At 34.0% G+C, this 17,878-nt stretch overlaps 1 protein-coding gene across 3 annotated transcripts in view; it reads right to left on the bottom strand.

Annotated features, from left to right (window-relative positions):
• LOC118179968 (TIP41-like protein) overlaps positions 1-16,488 on the bottom strand; it is a 94,745-nt gene extending 78,257 nt beyond the window's left edge. Inside the window, exon 1 of one of the 3 annotated variants that reach the window (XR_015040861.1) lies at positions 16,075-16,486. Coding sequence is in view for 2 of the 3 variants with exons in the window: in XM_085815925.1 (XP_085672051.1) it covers positions 16,075-16,253 (179 nt within the window). In the remaining variant the exon portion in view is untranslated. Of the gene's footprint in view, positions 1-16,074 lie in introns of all 3 variants that reach the window. The other 2 variants (XM_085815925.1, XM_085815926.1) reach the window with 2 other exon arrangements.
• Between the last annotated feature and the right edge of the window lie 1,390 nt (positions 16,489-17,878).

Here is a 17,878-nt window from a genome sequence, read left to right on the forward strand (position 1 = left end):
AAGTATCAAATGATTAAATTTATAGACTTTTGTGAAGTGTGGTTCCTTCCAGAATCAGTAACCAGAGTAGCCACTATTGTTGGAGATCACCGCTGCCACATGCCTCGCCATTGATTCTAAAAGACTTTGGATGTGTTCTTGGGGTACAGCAGACCAAGCAGCTTTAACACGTTGCCAAAGTTGATCTGGTTTGGCAGCTTGGGATGTAATCTGGGTTAATCGTTCAGCAACCATGGACCACGTTTTCTATTGGCGAAAGATCTGGAGAGCGAGCCGGCCAGGGAAGCATTTCAATCCTGAGGTTGGCGAAGAACCCTTGGACAATGCGTGCTATGTGTGGTCGCGCATTATCCTGTTGAAATATGGCTGTGGGCAAGCCCTGAAGGTAAGGAAGGACAACTGGCTCCAACACTTCGGAGATGTAGCGCTGGCTGTTTAAAGTATCGGCAATGCATATTAGAGGAGTGCGAGAGTGATATCCAATACCGCCCCATACCATAATACCCGGTGCAGGACCAGTGTGGCGGTGCATAACGCAGCTGTTCAGCATCCTCTCTCAACGGTGTCTCCAGACTCGAATCCCACCATCGTGGTGTTGCAGACAGAAGCGTGACTCGTCTGTAAAGAAAATTTCATTCCATTCTACAGTCCACATCCTTCTTTCATAGCAACATTGGCGGTGGAGACGTCTGTGGTTCTGCATCAAGGGTATACGAAGTAATGGACGTCTTGCGGACAGACCACTCTGCTGCAAACAGCGTCGAATGATACGCGCAGATACTGGATGATGGGTGACAGACTGAATGTACTGTGCTATACTTTGTGATATGACTAAGCGATCCGTCACTGCCATGCGCACAATGTTCCTGTCATCAAGTGAAGTGGTGCACTTGTTGGCTTTAGTTTTCCACATGCAAATTTTGATCGGAGGTCGATCGACGGTAAGCTAACGTGGTTGCCGCTGATTGGCCGATGACGTCAAGATCGGCGGGTTGGCCGAGTATATATGTACGATGGTATCGGCAAATCTTGTTTTTTTCTTGTTCTCTTGTGTCATTATGAGTTAGCATAATGCTAGTTTGCTTTCAATCAAATGATTTTAAATGTAAAGGCTACAGTGTTAGCTCTTTTATTTTATTTATGGAATAAAGCAAGAATTTTATTTAGTTTACTCTTAGATTTAATTAAGGGAAGCAAAACATGCTTTGCCTTTATCACCACTGCCAACAGGGTTATGGGCCCAGCGACAACAGCTAATCAGTCATCCAGTTCAACTCAGCATTGAAGGAATGTAGGTGAAGAGGGCCGTTATCCACGAAAAGAAGCTGACCTGTCTTAGAAGTTTGTTCAAATCGTTGTGCTCAGACTTAATTGAAGATGTCATTACTACCTGAAGGTTTTGAGTTGTTAAACCATGACAACTGGATCGATGGAAAGTCGACATGAAAATGCTGTTACTGGATAGAAATTGTTGGAGCTTCATAGAGGACAAAGAAGAAGAATTAGATAAAAATGCAATAAAGCGTGAAAAGCAGGAGTTCACACTGAGGGAGAACAGAGCCTTCACTACATTAGATTACGGAATTAAAGCTGAGTTCAGGCCGCTGATACAAGAATGTTCAAGTGGTAAAGAAGCGTGGGAAGTTCTACACAAGCAATTCGAACCCAAAACAAGAGCAAGGATAATTCAGTTACTGGATGAATTTTTTAGTATTAGATATACGCCAAATGGAGAAATAGGATTATTCATCGCAAGAATAAGAATGACTGCAAAGAAGTTGGCTGAAGTTGGTCACAACTTGGCAGATCTTTTTAAAGGATTCCAGGCAATAAGGAGATTACCCCAGGAATACTCCGGCATTGTACAATTGATCTATAGGTGGAAGGACGAAGATTTTACGCTGGAAAGAATTGCTGAAGAGCTGGTAAGGGAAGAAAGCCGACTTCGCCAGGCAATTGCCGATTTAGAAGACAGCAAGGTAAGCGTGTTTAATACTATTAGTTTAAACGCAGGGAAAGATAAAGTTGAAAATAAAACTAAATCTAAGAAAAAAATAGGGAATATGAGAATAGGACCTTGTTTCAGATGTCATAAATTTGGGCCCTTAATTGCTCAATGTAAAGAAAATGTAAGTAAAAATCAGAAGTTTAAAATAGATGATAAAAATGGACAGTTTAAAGATAAAGAATTAATGTTAGTAGAAAATTATGTAACAACTACAGATAAAGGAGGTAACGCAGATAAATTTAATTGGGTCATAGATACTGCAGCTACAACTCATTTCTGTAATAACAGAAATTTAATGACAAATTTCGAAGAAATAAACAATATACGTATGTCTTTAGCTGTAGGAAATTGTGAAAGTTAAGTACTAGGAAAGGGTACTGTCAAATTTGCAGTAAAAGTAGGCAATCGAATGAATTGGATTGAGTTAGATAATGTGTTATATAATCCAAATCTAAGAAGAAATTTATTATCGGGAGCAAGGTTAGAAAAGGCTGGTGCTCATTTTGTGATTTCAAAAGGGAAGATGTGGATATACTTTAATAATTGGGATAGATTATGCTACGCTAAACAATATGACGGACTTTATCAAGTAAAACCATTTAGATATGCAACAGGTAAAAGGGAAACTGGTTACGGTACAGAAATTGGAAAGTTAAATAAAGTAGACGATGCAATGCTATGGAATCGGAGATTTAGCCACGTAAATTTTGATTATATTAAGAAAACTAGTAAGAATCAAAGCATGAAGGGGTTACCAGAAATTGAAAAACCAATAGAGAGGTGTAAATCGTGTATTATTGCTAAATCCAGTAGAATAACTTTTAAATCTGTTCCGAAGAGATCGGATAAACCATTGCAGTTGGTTTATTTAGACGTTTGTGGCCCACTACCAGTTCCATCTAAGGGTGGGAGTAAATATTTTCTTGCTATTGTAGATGACTATAGTGGATTAGTAACAGTGTATTGTATGAAAAATAAAAACGAATCGTTCTACAACTTTAAGAATTATCATAGGCAAATGGAAAGACTGATGAATAGAAAATTAATAAGTATACGCACCGATAATGGTGGGGAATTCTGTAATAGACAATTCGAAGGGTACTTAGCTGAAAATGGAATTAGTGTTGAACGCACGAACGCGTACACCCCAGAAGAGAACGGTGTGTATGAACGTTTTAACCGAACGGCATTAGACGCAGTTAAAGCTATGCTTAATGATGGTAAAATGGGAAAAGAATGGTGGGCAGAAGCTCTTGGCTGTTTCGTACATACATGGAACAGAGTATGTCATAAAAGCAACCAAACCCCTTATGAAATGTTCCTAAATAGAAAACCCAGTGTTGTTTATTTTAAAGTATTTGGTTGTAAAGCCTATGTTGGCGTGCCAAAACAGATTAGGAATAAATTAGAAATGAGGTGCAAAGAAGGAATCATGGTAGGATATGCGAAGGAAACTAGGGGTTATAGGATATGGCTGCCAGAAGAACGCAAATTAATAGAAACCTGTAATGTGAAGTTCGATGAAAAACTGTATGCAGGAAATGGCATCCTGGAACAGAAATCAAAACCTAAATTTAAAAGACTAGAGGAATCTGAGCAATTAGCAGAATCAGATGAAGAACAGGAAATTTCTAGAGAAGAAATAAAGTTGTCAGATGACAAATCTACTCCGAAAGAAGTATCAGACTTAAACTGGCAAAGAAAAGCAGTTAAAAGGCCAGATGGAACACGTACAGACATATATTATTATGTAGAGGGAACCGACACCCGTTTTAGATCCTATAATGATATTGAAAAGTATTGTGAGGCAAGAAATATTAAATATGAAAAAGATAAGTTCGATTTTAGTGGAAAAAACGAACACTCGGGGAAAATTAATTTCGTAGAACAGGAGACTAGCTCTGTGTCTGAAGAGGCAAATTCCGTAGAAATAGTTATCCCACAAAATTTTAAAGAAGCACGAAAATCAGTAAATGCCGAAGAATGGGATAAGGCAATGAAAGAAGAAATCGACACAATAAAGAAAAGAAAGGTTTGGGAATTAGTCGAAAAGCCAGAAAATAAAACTATAATAGGAAACAAATGGGTCTATACGCTAAAAAGAAATGAAAAGAATCAAGTGGTTAGATACAAAGCACGCTTAGTAGCACAGGGATTCAGGCAGAAAAGAGGTGAAGATTTTGATGATGTTTACAGTCCTGTAGTAAATTTTTCAATCATAAGAATATTTTTCACTATACTGGTATGTTTATATGGATGGACTAATTGTCAGTTAGATGTAAAGAACGCATATTTATATGCAAACCTAAATGAGAAAATATATATGACCCAACCAGAGGGATTTATCGAAGAGAAAAATAAAGTGTGTTTATTACACAAGGCCATTTACGGTCTACATCAAAGCGGCCGTGAATGGTTTTGTGAATTTGAAAGTACTTTAGAAAATCTACATTTTAAGAAAACACAATGGTGTAATTGTGTTTATAAGGGTTCAAATGTAATGTAGATGATATTGTGATTTTTAGTAAAGATCAATATAGTATAGATAAAGTAATTTTACACCTGAGTAAGTTTTTTGATCTTAAAGTATTAGACAAAACTAAAACGTTACTTGGAATTGAATTCTTAGAGAATGAGAATGGGGTTTTTATACATCAGCAAAAATATATCGAAGAAATTTTTGAAAAATTTAAACATTTCCAGATACCAATAACTTCACTTCCCATAGCTAAGGGCACTATTCTTACAAAATTAGATTGTCCATCTACAAGTGCAGAAGTTGCGGAAATGCATACATTACCCTTTAGAAATCTGTTAGGATGTTTAGTTTTTGTAGCTAACAGGACAAGGCCTGATATTACATATGCAGTGAATATCTTATCACAATTTCAGGAGAATCCTGGAATTAGGCATTGGGAAGCATTGTTGAAATTGCTTGGTTATCTCAATAGTACTAAATTATATAAGTTAAACTTATCGAAAATTAAACATCTAAATTTATATTGTTATTCAGATGCTGATTATGCAAGTAATAGAGATGACCGCGTGTCCGTGGGAGGATTTATATTATATTTAGATGAAGTACCGGTAATCTGGAAAACTGTTAAACAAAAATGTGTAAGTTTATCAACCATGGAAGCGGTATATATCGCCTTATCTGAAGCAGCGAAGGAATTAATGTGGACGAAAAATGTCTTGCAAGATGAAATTTTAAAGTTTAATTTAAGAGAGTGTAAACTATTTTGTGATAACAAGTCTGCCATTGATTTTTCTAGATCGCCAATAGAAAATCGCCAAACTAAGCACATAGACGTAAAATATCACTTTGTTAGAAGACTAGTAAATGATGGAGTGTTTGACCTTGAATTTATCACCAGTAAATTAAATACTGCCGACTTATTTACAAAAGCAGCGACTGCTGTTAATTTAAGAAAGTTTTGTTTAGATGTTTTCAGTGTTTAAAGACAATAAGTGTTTTCGTATAATAGAATTGAACTATGAACTTCTGTGAAAGTTTTGTTTTTGTCTTTGCATGAGGAAAAGAGGGCCGTTTGTTGGCTTTAGTTTTCCATATGCAAATTTTGATCAGAGGTAAGCTAACGTGGTTGCCGCTGATTGGCCGATGACGTCAAGATCGGCGGGTTGGCCGAGTATATATGTACGCCGGTATCGGCGAATCTTGTTTTTTTCTTGTTCTCTTGTGTCATTATGAGTTAGCATAATGCTAGTTTGCTTTCAATCAAATGATTTTAAATGTAAAGGCTACAGTGTTAGCTCTTTTATTTTATTTACGGAATAAAGCAAGAATTTTATTTAGTTTAGTCTTAGCTTTATTTAAGGGAAGCAAAACATGCTTTGCCTTTATCACCACTGCCAACAGCACTGAGGTGGATGCGATCGAATACGTCGATCCGTCGTACCCTCCTGCATCCAACAGTCGCATATCCGCATTACAGTTGTTTGGTTTTGTCCAACATGACTACCGATTTCCCTCAAAGATAATCCACACTCTCGGTAGCCCACTATCCTTCCTCTGTCGAACTCGGATACTTGATCAAACAATGATCGCTGTTTACTACGAGGCATGATTGATCATTTTTTTTTAAAAAAACGAAAAGAAAAACACAATTGCCGAACTTGAAATCGTCAAAAACTCCAAGCCTTAAATGTGCTTTGAAGTGGCGCCACAGGCGCGCGTGATGTGCGTCTTCGCTGAAATTCTAATCATTTGCATATCTCACTTCTGCTAATGCATGTTGTAAATTTAATGTTATTTGCATGCTTCCTTCAGGCTGTTGCATTTACGGTGGCCAGCAGTGTACTGTGTGTTTTGCCATTAGACACTGCATGGAAAAGGAGGAATGTCCCGTGGAAAAACATTTGTAAGGGAAGCTAGCTCGTATCTATGTTACAGACGGGGAAAATCACGGAAATGCTCATACAACCAGCACATTCACATATACTTAACCCTCGAACCGAACTACTAGTGCTCAACGGCATTTATTGCTCAGCCACTAATGGGGCCATTGCATACAAAATATTGGTTATTGCTGAAAGGAAATATTCTGAAAGGGTTATACAGAATATGAGCTATTACTGAGAATATTCGTGCTTCCTGTCTGGTTTTTCATACTTCCTATTTCAAAAGTAATTTTAAATTCGGTACAACTCTAATATACGCCCTAATTTCACCAAATGTGGCGATATGTGTTCTGCGCTGGTTTTTGGCACGATTGCGTGTTCTATGGCAACCTGTTCACGTTGAAAAATCTTTCGCTGGAGCTCGTTGGTTCGCCTCTGTGTCTGAGAAGATAGGAGGGAAAGATAAAATGGTAGTTGTTGAATTGAAGTTCGGCAAAAGGAAATATGATTGTGGCTATCCTGTTGAGGGGTAGTGGGTATTTGGAAGTGTGGAAAGAGGGTCTGGGAGATTATTTTTAATGGCAGTGCATGATAGAAGTAGGGATTTGTGATTTTATTTTTTTGTGAACTATAGTATAAATTTTCTGGATAGTGTGTCTGGCTGTCATGTAAATACGATAGTGATTACGTGGCAGCATGTTAAAGGCGATATGAAATTTATATTTCTGCTATTCGAAAACGCATTAATTCATGGTAAGTGCATTTTATTTTATCCTTGTTCTTATTTTGTAGAATGTTATGTTCATTGGTTCTTTAGTATGAATTTCTGTCGTTATTGTTTTTTTTTTAAAATTGTTTGAAATTTATTTTAGTTTATTTTGTTGTTTAGTGTCTAGACTGTACAATTCGTAGATGTTTTTTAAAGTTGAAACAGAACGCTGTGCACATGGTATTATTTGAAATTTATTGTTGTTATGTTATTTTATTAAAGCGAGGAGTGCGTAGATCGTAGATTCCTTCCTTGCCTAAATTGTGCAATTCGTAGAATTTTTTTAAAGTTTAAACAGGATGCTGTGTACATGGTATTCTTTGAAATTTATTGTTGTTATGTTAATTTATTAAAGCGAGGTCTGCGTAGTTTGTAGATTCGTTCGTTGCCTACAATGTGCAATTCATAGATTTTTTTTAAGTTAAAACATGTCGCTGTGTACATGGATTCTTGTCAAATATTTTTGGTTAGAGACTTTACGTTTTTGCTATCTAAATTTTTTGTTTTTGTTTCGGATTTTTAGCTAAATTGTGTGTTCAAAACGTAGTTTTTGCATGTGCGAAAACCGCGATTTTGGAGACATTTTAAGCTAAAAGTTCAAAATGTAGACAAAAAATTTAGATAGTAATATGGCAGCGTGAAGTTTCTCGCCAAAAATATTTGGCGACTTGAGGGTGCATATCAGAGTAGTTCCTTAAATTCTTACCTGCCTTAACGCTATTAAAATATCATGGAATTAGAAACAAAAATTAAAATTTTACTCTGTAAGCCTTTTATTCTGCTAATAAGTTCATGGAATCGTCATAATTTGATCTGCGGTTTGCCAGAATTGCAAAACTTGATAAACGCCCCTGGCTCACCGATGACCGTAGATATTTTTTAATATGTTTTAATTTGCTGTTACTTCGATATGAACAGGTTGAAGTGTTCATGATTCGTCCTCAAACAGTTCATCAGATTGCTTGAGCTTTGGAATTCTTTCTTTGTCAGAATAGACTCAACTGCAATTTTTTCGGCTACTGTTTTAGACTCTTGTATCAATATTCCATAGGATTTTTCTCTCATTTTTTTTTTTTTTTTTTTTTTTATAATTCCTCAGTTTTGGTCAGTTCTTTCATTAACTACACAGAACGCCGAAGATGAATTCCTTTTGAATTTCTATACTTACTGGATTGAATTCTGGGAAAATATTAGCTCGAATTTTTAGGTTGATAGTAAATTCAAAATTTTTCACAGCATGTACCAGATGTCCTACCTCGTGCTTTGATTTCGCATCAAGAGAAATATCTTTAATTTCTTTTAAATATTTTATACATCCGGTAAATTCATTAAAAGGATTTTCACAGCCACATATTTTGCCGATCATCTCGTCTGGCTGCTTCCTTTTAAGTTGTATTTTGTACATTTTTTCATAATATACGATCGAGTAGTGCATCCGACAAAAAAAGCCAAGTACTTTCTGAGTTATTCCAAACAGATTAACTGCTTTCGGGCACGAAGGAGGAGAATGCACATCGACAAGATACGAGGAGTGAGCTAAACAGGGTAAAGATTCCTCCAGCTTATTCATTTCTGTAATTCTAGCTTGTACTGTTTTAGAAATGCCAGCCATATTAGACTCGTTGTCGTAAGACTGACACCGACATTGTCCAATGTCTAAACCATCAAGTGTCAATTAAGACACTAATTTTCTACAATGAGTTCAGAAATACATTCTCCCCTCTTTCCACCAACTTCTATGAAATCAATTAAATTTTCCTTTATCTCATACACATCGCCACACATTTTTACATATTGAATGACCTGGTTCATTTTTATCTGTATGAGATACATATGGAATGCAATCAAGCATTATTGTTTAGTATTTGGCTTCTTTAATATCGTTTAAAATGCTACTTCAGACTGTTTTGCCTTTAAGTTAATAACTTCATTTTGAATCATCTTTGATAAATATGATTCCTTTCCCTTTGTTCGGTGCTTTGACTGATACTTAACAGTTGAATTATGTTTGGGAAGCGGAGATATTAAATTAGAAAATTTCCTTCGCTAGGTCGAGGACACTTTGTGAACAGGATACTTGAGATTTCATTAGATCCAAGAAAAGAACGACAGTTTGTTGAAAGATACAGTGCCGCATCTATGACTATATAGAAACTCTCTCCATTTTTCTTTCTCTGTGTGAATCGCTCAGTGTCGGGATCGATCCTTGGCACGATTTCATTTGTTGTACTCGAATTTTCAGCTTAATTATGCATCTCTGTGGATTCCAGACGATTCGTGCTCAGTTAATCTTGCTAAAACTTTTTTCCAATTAATGAAGCCTGTAGTATGGTGTAGCGGCAGCACCATATGTTTCTGATAAATCTTGCAGGGTGTACAAAAAATTACATTCTTGTTTTTAGAATATGTAAACCAAGATTTTTCTAAGCTTTTCATTATATACTAATGTTCTGCATCACATGTCAAATGTCTGCCATCACGTTCAATAGGACTGAGGTTTACGTTTTCTGGATGTTTACAGGCTAATACTACTGATTGACTGTTTAAGAAAGATTGTTGGTGATCGTTCATTTTTTTCTATGACCAGCCAACTGCATGGATCCAACAAATCAAAAATTTTTAGGTTTCGTCTTTCTGCTGCCCGCCCCCAGTATAAATGAAGAGATCTTTATATCATGGTTTCATGTCCTTCAGCTATTCGTGTGATGTCGATGAAGAAAGTTGTTCTTTTAAATGCTGATTTGTAGATTGTTTGGGGATGATATATGCAGTCATGTTTGATCGTGCAAATTGCAAGAAATATTAATACCGTCTAGAATCTCAACATAATCGAAATTGCGGCAGGGTCTTATGGTTTACTTCTTCCGTGAAGTTATTTTTTCATCTTAGTTGAAATTTATTTTCTCTGTTTGGCCTTATCTTTGGCTCGCTTTCTATATTCTGCTTTTCTCCCCCTCGGCACGCAGATGGTTTCATTTAATCTAAATGAAATTGACTATGAATTACCTTAATAAGAATAACTAAGAATTGATGAAATTACACTGAACAGTCCTAAATAAATGGTCGCGTCTCGCTAAATATAGTACAGTCAAAAGTCGTTAATTCGGACACCCATAATCCGGACTTCAAAGCTGAAAACTTTCTGCGCATGCGCCGCGTTGGCACATGCACAGAGGCGTTTTACGCGTGAGCATAAGACCTTGACTACTGCGCATATGCGTGTGCGCAAGCGCAGAATACGTTTCCGCCTGCGCGTTTAATGTATAATGGATGGTGTAAGCTAAAATTATCTAATTTTCTATTTCAGTTAATGTTAATGATTGCGTTGTTCCTTAATCTTCGAATTGGATCCCGCTTATTATTTTTTGCAGACTGTAAGAGCAATTTTATAAAAGTAAACTTAAACTTTCGATTATGTCAAATAGAATTTCCGATGCTGGAACTTCCAAAGGATCTACAAAACGAAAGTATGTTTCGATGTCCAACAAACAAAAAGTGGAATTGCTGCAAAAAATGGATAAATACATGAAGAATGTGACAGAGAGGTTAGTGAAAACGAAAAAATTTCGATTGACAAGTTAGTCGGTATTCTTGGCACAGCAATTAACGGGACTTGAACAGCGGAACTTTGTAACTGAATAAGAAATTATGTCTGTTTATAGAATTAAAGAGAAAGTATTATCACATAAAATGATGCAACTTAAACAAATTAGATTGAAAGAAATGTTTAATAAAGTAAACAAATAAATATTAAGCTTTTTTTTTTTTTTTTTTTTTTGTAAATTTTGATACCCTTTAAATCATAATTGTTCTTTATTTCATAAATTACGGTTTCATATTTTTAATTTTAGAATTTCTGCATGCCATTTTACGAGATTTAAACTGATGATCCATAATCCGGAATCGCCGAAGTCCCGACGAGTCCGGATTAACGACTTTTGACTGTACGAGCTATTAAAAGCAAGCATATCTAAAAAAAAAAAAAAACACGAAAAAAAAAGTACAGAAGAGACCTGAAAAGTATTTAAAAAAAGATAATAAAAGTAGCTTTAAAATCCAAAATGCGCTCCACTATTCCAATTGAAACCTAAGGTGAGCCTAAGTTGCCGACTGGCTGCAAAAAAAATCTAAATGCCCTGCTTCGTCTAGAAGACATAATGACGGTGTCTTGTATATGCTTGGCAAATATTAATTTTAATTATTTCATTTGTCCAGGATGGCCCAGGGTTAATTTTTTTGGGTTAGCTCTTAGAAAATAGTTACAATGCTTCTCCATTTCCCAGCAAACGTTGCTATGAAAACCAGGCAACTTCTTCAACAAGCTATCGTTCTATTTCTCATTTGAATACACCCGCCCAGACAGGAAACAATAGAGGGACTCCAGACGTTACTAATAGGGTCAGTCTGATTCTATCAGTGATGCCTGGAGTCCCTCTATTGGCCTCTTTCTGATCTGATATTTATAGTTGTAATTGATTGTTCTTTATTTTAATTCACATTCCTTTAAAAGAGTTCTTAGTATTTAATTATAAATCTTCTTAAAAGAGGTTTCAAACTTGGCCTTAAAACTATTAACATTGTACTAAAATTAGAGAGCCCTTCTACTGAACAACATACCAAATATGATCCAGTGTTATATTTGAATTCGCTGCCCGGGGCAAGAACCCCGGCTTGCCCCCCGCTAGATCCGGGACTGGAAATAAGTTATGTGTGTCTAGACCTTTATACGGGCTTAAAATAGCATTCAATATTGAAAGTTAACCTGTGTCCTTCGCGTATAAGATGCAGGTAACTTTTTTGGAGACCAAATTTAGGAAAAAAAGTGTGTCTTATATGGCGTCAAGGTTGATCTTTACATTATGGTAACTTGGCGTTTTTTTGTCGAAAATTTGGCGACCAACTCTCCTACAGCAACCCTCTATTTTTTTTTTCCTGCTGCCATTTTGTCTTCACGAAGTAAAGACATGTTTCTTTTCTTTTTAACAATTTCCAACACACTTCTTCCAACAATCTACTAGCCGAATTACACTTATGCTAGAAATTTTATCTAACAAAACTGCTTAATCATGACAAATATTCACTGCAAAATTGGGAAAAAGTGCACAATACCATACTCCTTACACGTTTTTCAAAATAACACATACACATAAACCATGTACACGCCGACTTATTTTTACTTAAAAAAAAATCCCAGAATTGCACAAAAATGGCATTGCGCACACTCTTCACTATATCCATGTACACTGCTTTTTTCTCATAAATTAGAAAAATTTCACGAAAATACATGACAATTTTCTCAATCTTTAAACCCGGTAAAAAGAACATATATGAAATTACCTGATCGCGAAAAAGTATTTACCCTTTCCAAATATGAACATTTCCACATATAAAATAAATAAAATATCCAAAAACTTTTACCTCTAAATCATCTATTACATTATACACGTCACCAGCGAATTCATACCGCAAGCGTTACAAATACTTAGTATCAAATATTTAAATTATTTCCATGCACGTTTACTTCAACTTAAACGTATACCAAATTTGTACAAACATAAAATTCACAAAATAACTATCATTTAATTAAAATATCACTAAACCATGTACACATCGACTTATTTTTACTTAAAAAAACATCCCAGAATTACACAAAAATGGCATTGCGCACACTCTTCACCATATCCATGTACACTGCTTTTTTCTCATCAATTAGAAAAATTTCACGAAAATACATGACAATTTTCTCAATCTTTAAACCCGGTAAAAAGAACATATATGAAATTACCTGATCGCGAAAAAGTATTTACCCTTTCCAAATATGAACATTTCCACATATAAAATAAATAAAATATCCAAAAACTTTTACCTCTAAATCATCTATTACATTATACACGTCACCAACGAATTCATACCGCAAGCATTACAAATACTTAGTATCAAATATTTCAATTATTTCCATGCACGTTTACTTAAACATATACCAAATTCCTACAAACATAAAATTCACAAAATAACTATCATTTAATTAAAATATAATTAAATTCAAAAACACTACTTAAAATATAAATGAGCACATACATTAAATTAATAAAAATTACCTTACAATCCTAATTACCTTAAACTAAATCATTGCTAATAACAATTTTCCCAATAATACCAAATTCCTTTACTTCCACCTTACATTTAGAACAATGCATAAAAATAATATCCTCAAATAATTAAAAATACTAACTTACCTAATCTTCTTCAGAATCTTGATTACGTGTCCGATAAACTTTTCTTTAGTTACGGCCATGGGATCCAAAAATTCACGAACACTGTTTCACACAACACAGAATAAACCAAATACAAAATTTCCAGATTTTTTCCCGATTTCCCCCCTTTTCCGATTAAAGAACCGTAATTCGTCCATTAATATCACATGACATATCCCATGATCTCTCATTTCCCTCACACAAAATAATGCGTAATCGGAACTGAGTACTGCTCACATTATTACCAAAGTCCCAGGTAGTAACCTTTATCGCCTCCAAAATGTCGCCAAACTACCAGTTCCCATATTGTAAAGATCAACCGCCGTCAAATATGGTAATAAGATTTATAGTAAACAGTTACTATTTTTAGAGCAGAAAGTAGAAATAGCTAAATTTAAGTAATGACTTAAAGGACCATTACTAATTAAAGTTAGAATTTTGATTTCCATATTTTTTATCTTACAAATGCACATACACACATATATTTAATAGCCACGAATATTCCAATCGGGACTTTAAACAAACTCTTCAAAATATACAACATATGCACTACAGTTTAATTTAAGTAATTCTTAGTGCCCGGCGTTTTATGCACGAACCTGTATTTTTGTAGAGAATGTAGATTTTATCAAAGTATAAAAAAAAAATTAACATGTTTCCAAAGATTACTAAGAGTGGTACTTTCTGTTATGCATCTGCCATGCATTTTGGCAAATAACTGAATTTTAAAAAATTTCTTCACATTACAAGAATGGTTTATAGACAGATATACATACACAACAATGGGTTTCAGCATGTTTGGCTTCTCTTTCACAGATGCCAAAAAATGTGGCAGGTGCATAATGGAAAAGTACCTTTAAAGCCATCTTTAATAAAAGATTAAAAATTTTTAAAAAATATCTGTTATATCTCTTGTGTGCCTTAGTTTTGAAATACAGTGAGAGAAATTAAATACTCTTTTCAAATAAGTTTGAAATTTGTTTTTAATGAAGGTGTTTCAGTGTGATTTACATCATTATTCCTCTGCTTAAAAATTACTACTTCAGGGGAGGAGAGAATCATGCCTTTTAAATTCACAGAATGAGATTCAAAATTTAAAATGAAAATTGCCTAATTTTCTATAATACTTATATTTTTTACATATACAGTATTTAAAACTGATTACGGCTTCATATACATATTTTTATAACTCATAAAAGAAACATATACCAGGAGGAAATTCAAAAGTAGACAAAATACAACCCTAGATTGATGCTTTTCTTGAAACTTCAATTAAAATATAACCCATCTTAGTAAAAGCACATAGCTGCAGTTTCAGACAGCTCAGTTATTCCGGGGTATATAATAATTTTTTGAAAATGTAAAAAATGAACACCAACCATTGTAAACCTTGAAATAAAATCAAAAACAAGATTAAAGAGGATAAAAATAACCAAATTCAAACTGATGAGAAAAGTACTTTATACACTACTAAAAATTTTTCTAGAATTTTAGGTCTTTCTAAGATTTTCTCTAGAAAATCAATTCAGAAAAAAATTTATTCAATAGTTATCATTAAAGATTTATGAGTCTATATATCCATAATATTTTGAAGCTTTAGCCCATTGAACAGTGGCTTTGATATAGCAAAATTTCATCACCCAGCGTTATAACTCGAAAATTAGCTTTGACAAGAAAACATTTCGGATTAAATGTATTAACTTCTTCGAAAGTTACAGATTAATGCATTCATTTTAACTGTATATCATGAAATACTGGCCGACACATATTAGGCATAAATATAATGAAAAGCAAAGTGATTTAGAATGAAAAGAAACAGATTTACAGGATTGCGAAGTCGCAATCAAGAAATCCGGTGGGGTAGAGTAGACTTTAAAGTACTCCTTGTATTATGGCGAAGTTGTTGTTTCATTTATCGCCAAGCTGTTGTTTCATTTATCGCCAAGCTGTTGTTTCATTTATGGTAGCCTGAGTAGTCAACAACAACAACGGAGGAGGAGGGAAAAGAGAGAGATATCTCTCTCAACAACAACAACGGAGGAGGAGGAAAAGAGAGAGATTTTGATTCTTTAGATGGTAGAATGGCCGAATGTAGTAAGATTAATTTGTAATTTGAAGTTTCTGTACAATTTGGAGCGAAAGGTAAAACGAGCGCTTTAATTGACTGGTGTGTAAATGAAGGTTTACTTAGTAACCATTATAAGTGTCCTGTATGTAGGAAGGATATGCATCTAGTCGACCGTAAAAACCGTTTAGATGGATTTGAATGGGTTTGTAGGAAGAAAGTTTTAGATGGTCACTATGTGAAGCATTCAATCAGAAAGAATACCTGGTTTGAATAAAAGTCATTTGAGTATGATTGATATTTTGATTTTTACGTGGCTCTGAGTGTACGAACGCAAGCCAAAATAACGAGTCAAATTGCACAAAATCAGTATCCATGTATCGACAAGGGGTAACCTAAACTATAATTTTACCAATCTGGTGTGTTTCGAAGAGCCCCAATTATTAACTCTTTCCAAAGGGTCTTTGGAATAATGCACATTATAAACTAATACACTGAAAACATTTTTTCAATAATTAAAGAATTCAACAAAAATATATACATATAAGTTAAAAAAATATATAGCTGTCTAGTAAAGATAATGAAAGTTAAAATATTTGTTCAGTAACATAATCACCTGCAGAAATCACATAGCTCAACATCACTGCATGTAGAGTCAACTTTCGTCGATTCACATACAGACGAATTTGTGCATCTAGATTGCAAAATATGACTTTTTTTAACAAGAACATTCCAACTATCAAATTTGAATGTTACCGCATTCACATTACTAGTAAAAGGTATATTTTGGGCCATTTTAACTAAGGTAGTGGTTATATAAATAAAAACTTATTGCTACTATTCTTTAGACATATATTTAACACAGAAGTATTTGCTTAGACTGATTGTTAAAAAATTCTGTATAAGGGACTATACAGAAACACCGCCAACGTTAGTAAAAAAATGCCTAATCCCAACCAGATCCTTTTGATCTTTGCCGCCTGGTAAAGTCCACTTCAGACAGCGGGTGTGGAAGGTTCATCGTGGCGAGGGGAAACCGGCAGAGAGTGTGGTATTCATTCTTGCTCTTGACTGTTGCGGTGTGCGCTTCGAAAGTAAAGCACTTTTGCTCTGCTTATTTTTGTAGCTCTTATTTAATATTTTACAATATTCTTTTAGCTGTTATTTAAAATTTTACACTTTTCTTTTCAGAATTTACGAGTTATTTTTTTCAGGTTTGACAAGTTAATTTTTTTTTCAGATTTTGCGGTGTGCGCTTCAAGTAAAGCTTTTTTTCTCTGCTTATTTTTGTAGCTCTTATTTAATATTTTACAATATTCTTTTAGCTGTTATTTAAAATTTTACAATATTCTTTTCAGAATTTACGAGTTATTTTTTACAGGTTTGACAAGTTAATTTTTTTTCAGGTTTTCCTTTCAGATTTTACAAGTTATTATTTTTTTCAAATTTACAAGTTATTTACTATATCTTTTGCTTATCTGGGAGCTAATTTAAGATTTTACAATATTCTTTTCAGGTTTTCCTTTCAGATTTTGCAAGTTAATTTTCTGTTTATTATCGTGCTTAACTTGATTATTATTTCAGAAGTAATAAGGCATATATATTCAGCACTGTTTTTATCCTTAATTAATTACTGGGCGTTATTAAAGTTTGATTTTTTACTTTTTGGGTAACAAACATTTCCATTAATTAACTTTTTTTCTATGTAAAAACTCTGGTTTGGGAATACTTACTTCGAGTACCAATTTTTATTTTTCATAGGTACAGAAGAAACTGAAAAGTATTTTTTTTTTTTTTTTTTTTTTTTTTTTTTTTTTTCAAAACTGTTTCTTATGCTTGGTTGATTTTAAATACAGCATTATTGATATATATTTCCATACAATAATTTTGGTTTTTTGTTATGAATATTATGCGCTAAGTTATACAGCTGCTATTTACAGCATATTTATATATACACACCATGATAATGACTCTGTGTATTGATGCAATTTAAAAATCATCTAAATATTACTGTTTTTTCAAGTGTTCCTATTTAGATTGCCATTTGTATTTTTCTGATAACTACAGAGTTCTTATGTTGTTAAACTAATAACACTAAGAATATTTTATATACTAATATGTCATCGATAAGTTCTAGGTTTTGTTGTGCTTCTTGTGACTGCTCATTTTCTGTTAAAAGTAATTTATATAGACACATAAGAAATTTTCATTCTGAACATAAGTTGGAAACTTATAATGAAAGAGATTGTACTCTGTGTAATGAAAGGTTTACTTCTATGAAAGAGTTGCATGACCACATAGATTCTGTCCATACAGATATAAGGTTAAATTTTCAGGAACTTATTTTTCATTCTAAATCTGAATTCGAAAATTGGAAAGAAGATGTTGAAAAAAGTAGTCAGTCCTTTTTTGCCAAACGA

The sequence above is a fragment of the Stegodyphus dumicola genome, chromosome 4, assembly GCF_044657685.1.
Source record: "Stegodyphus dumicola isolate Sdum_Otavi_A_Nest chromosome 4, ASM4465768v1".
NCBI classification, from domain to species: Eukaryota; Metazoa; Arthropoda; class Arachnida; order Araneae; family Eresidae; genus Stegodyphus; species Stegodyphus dumicola.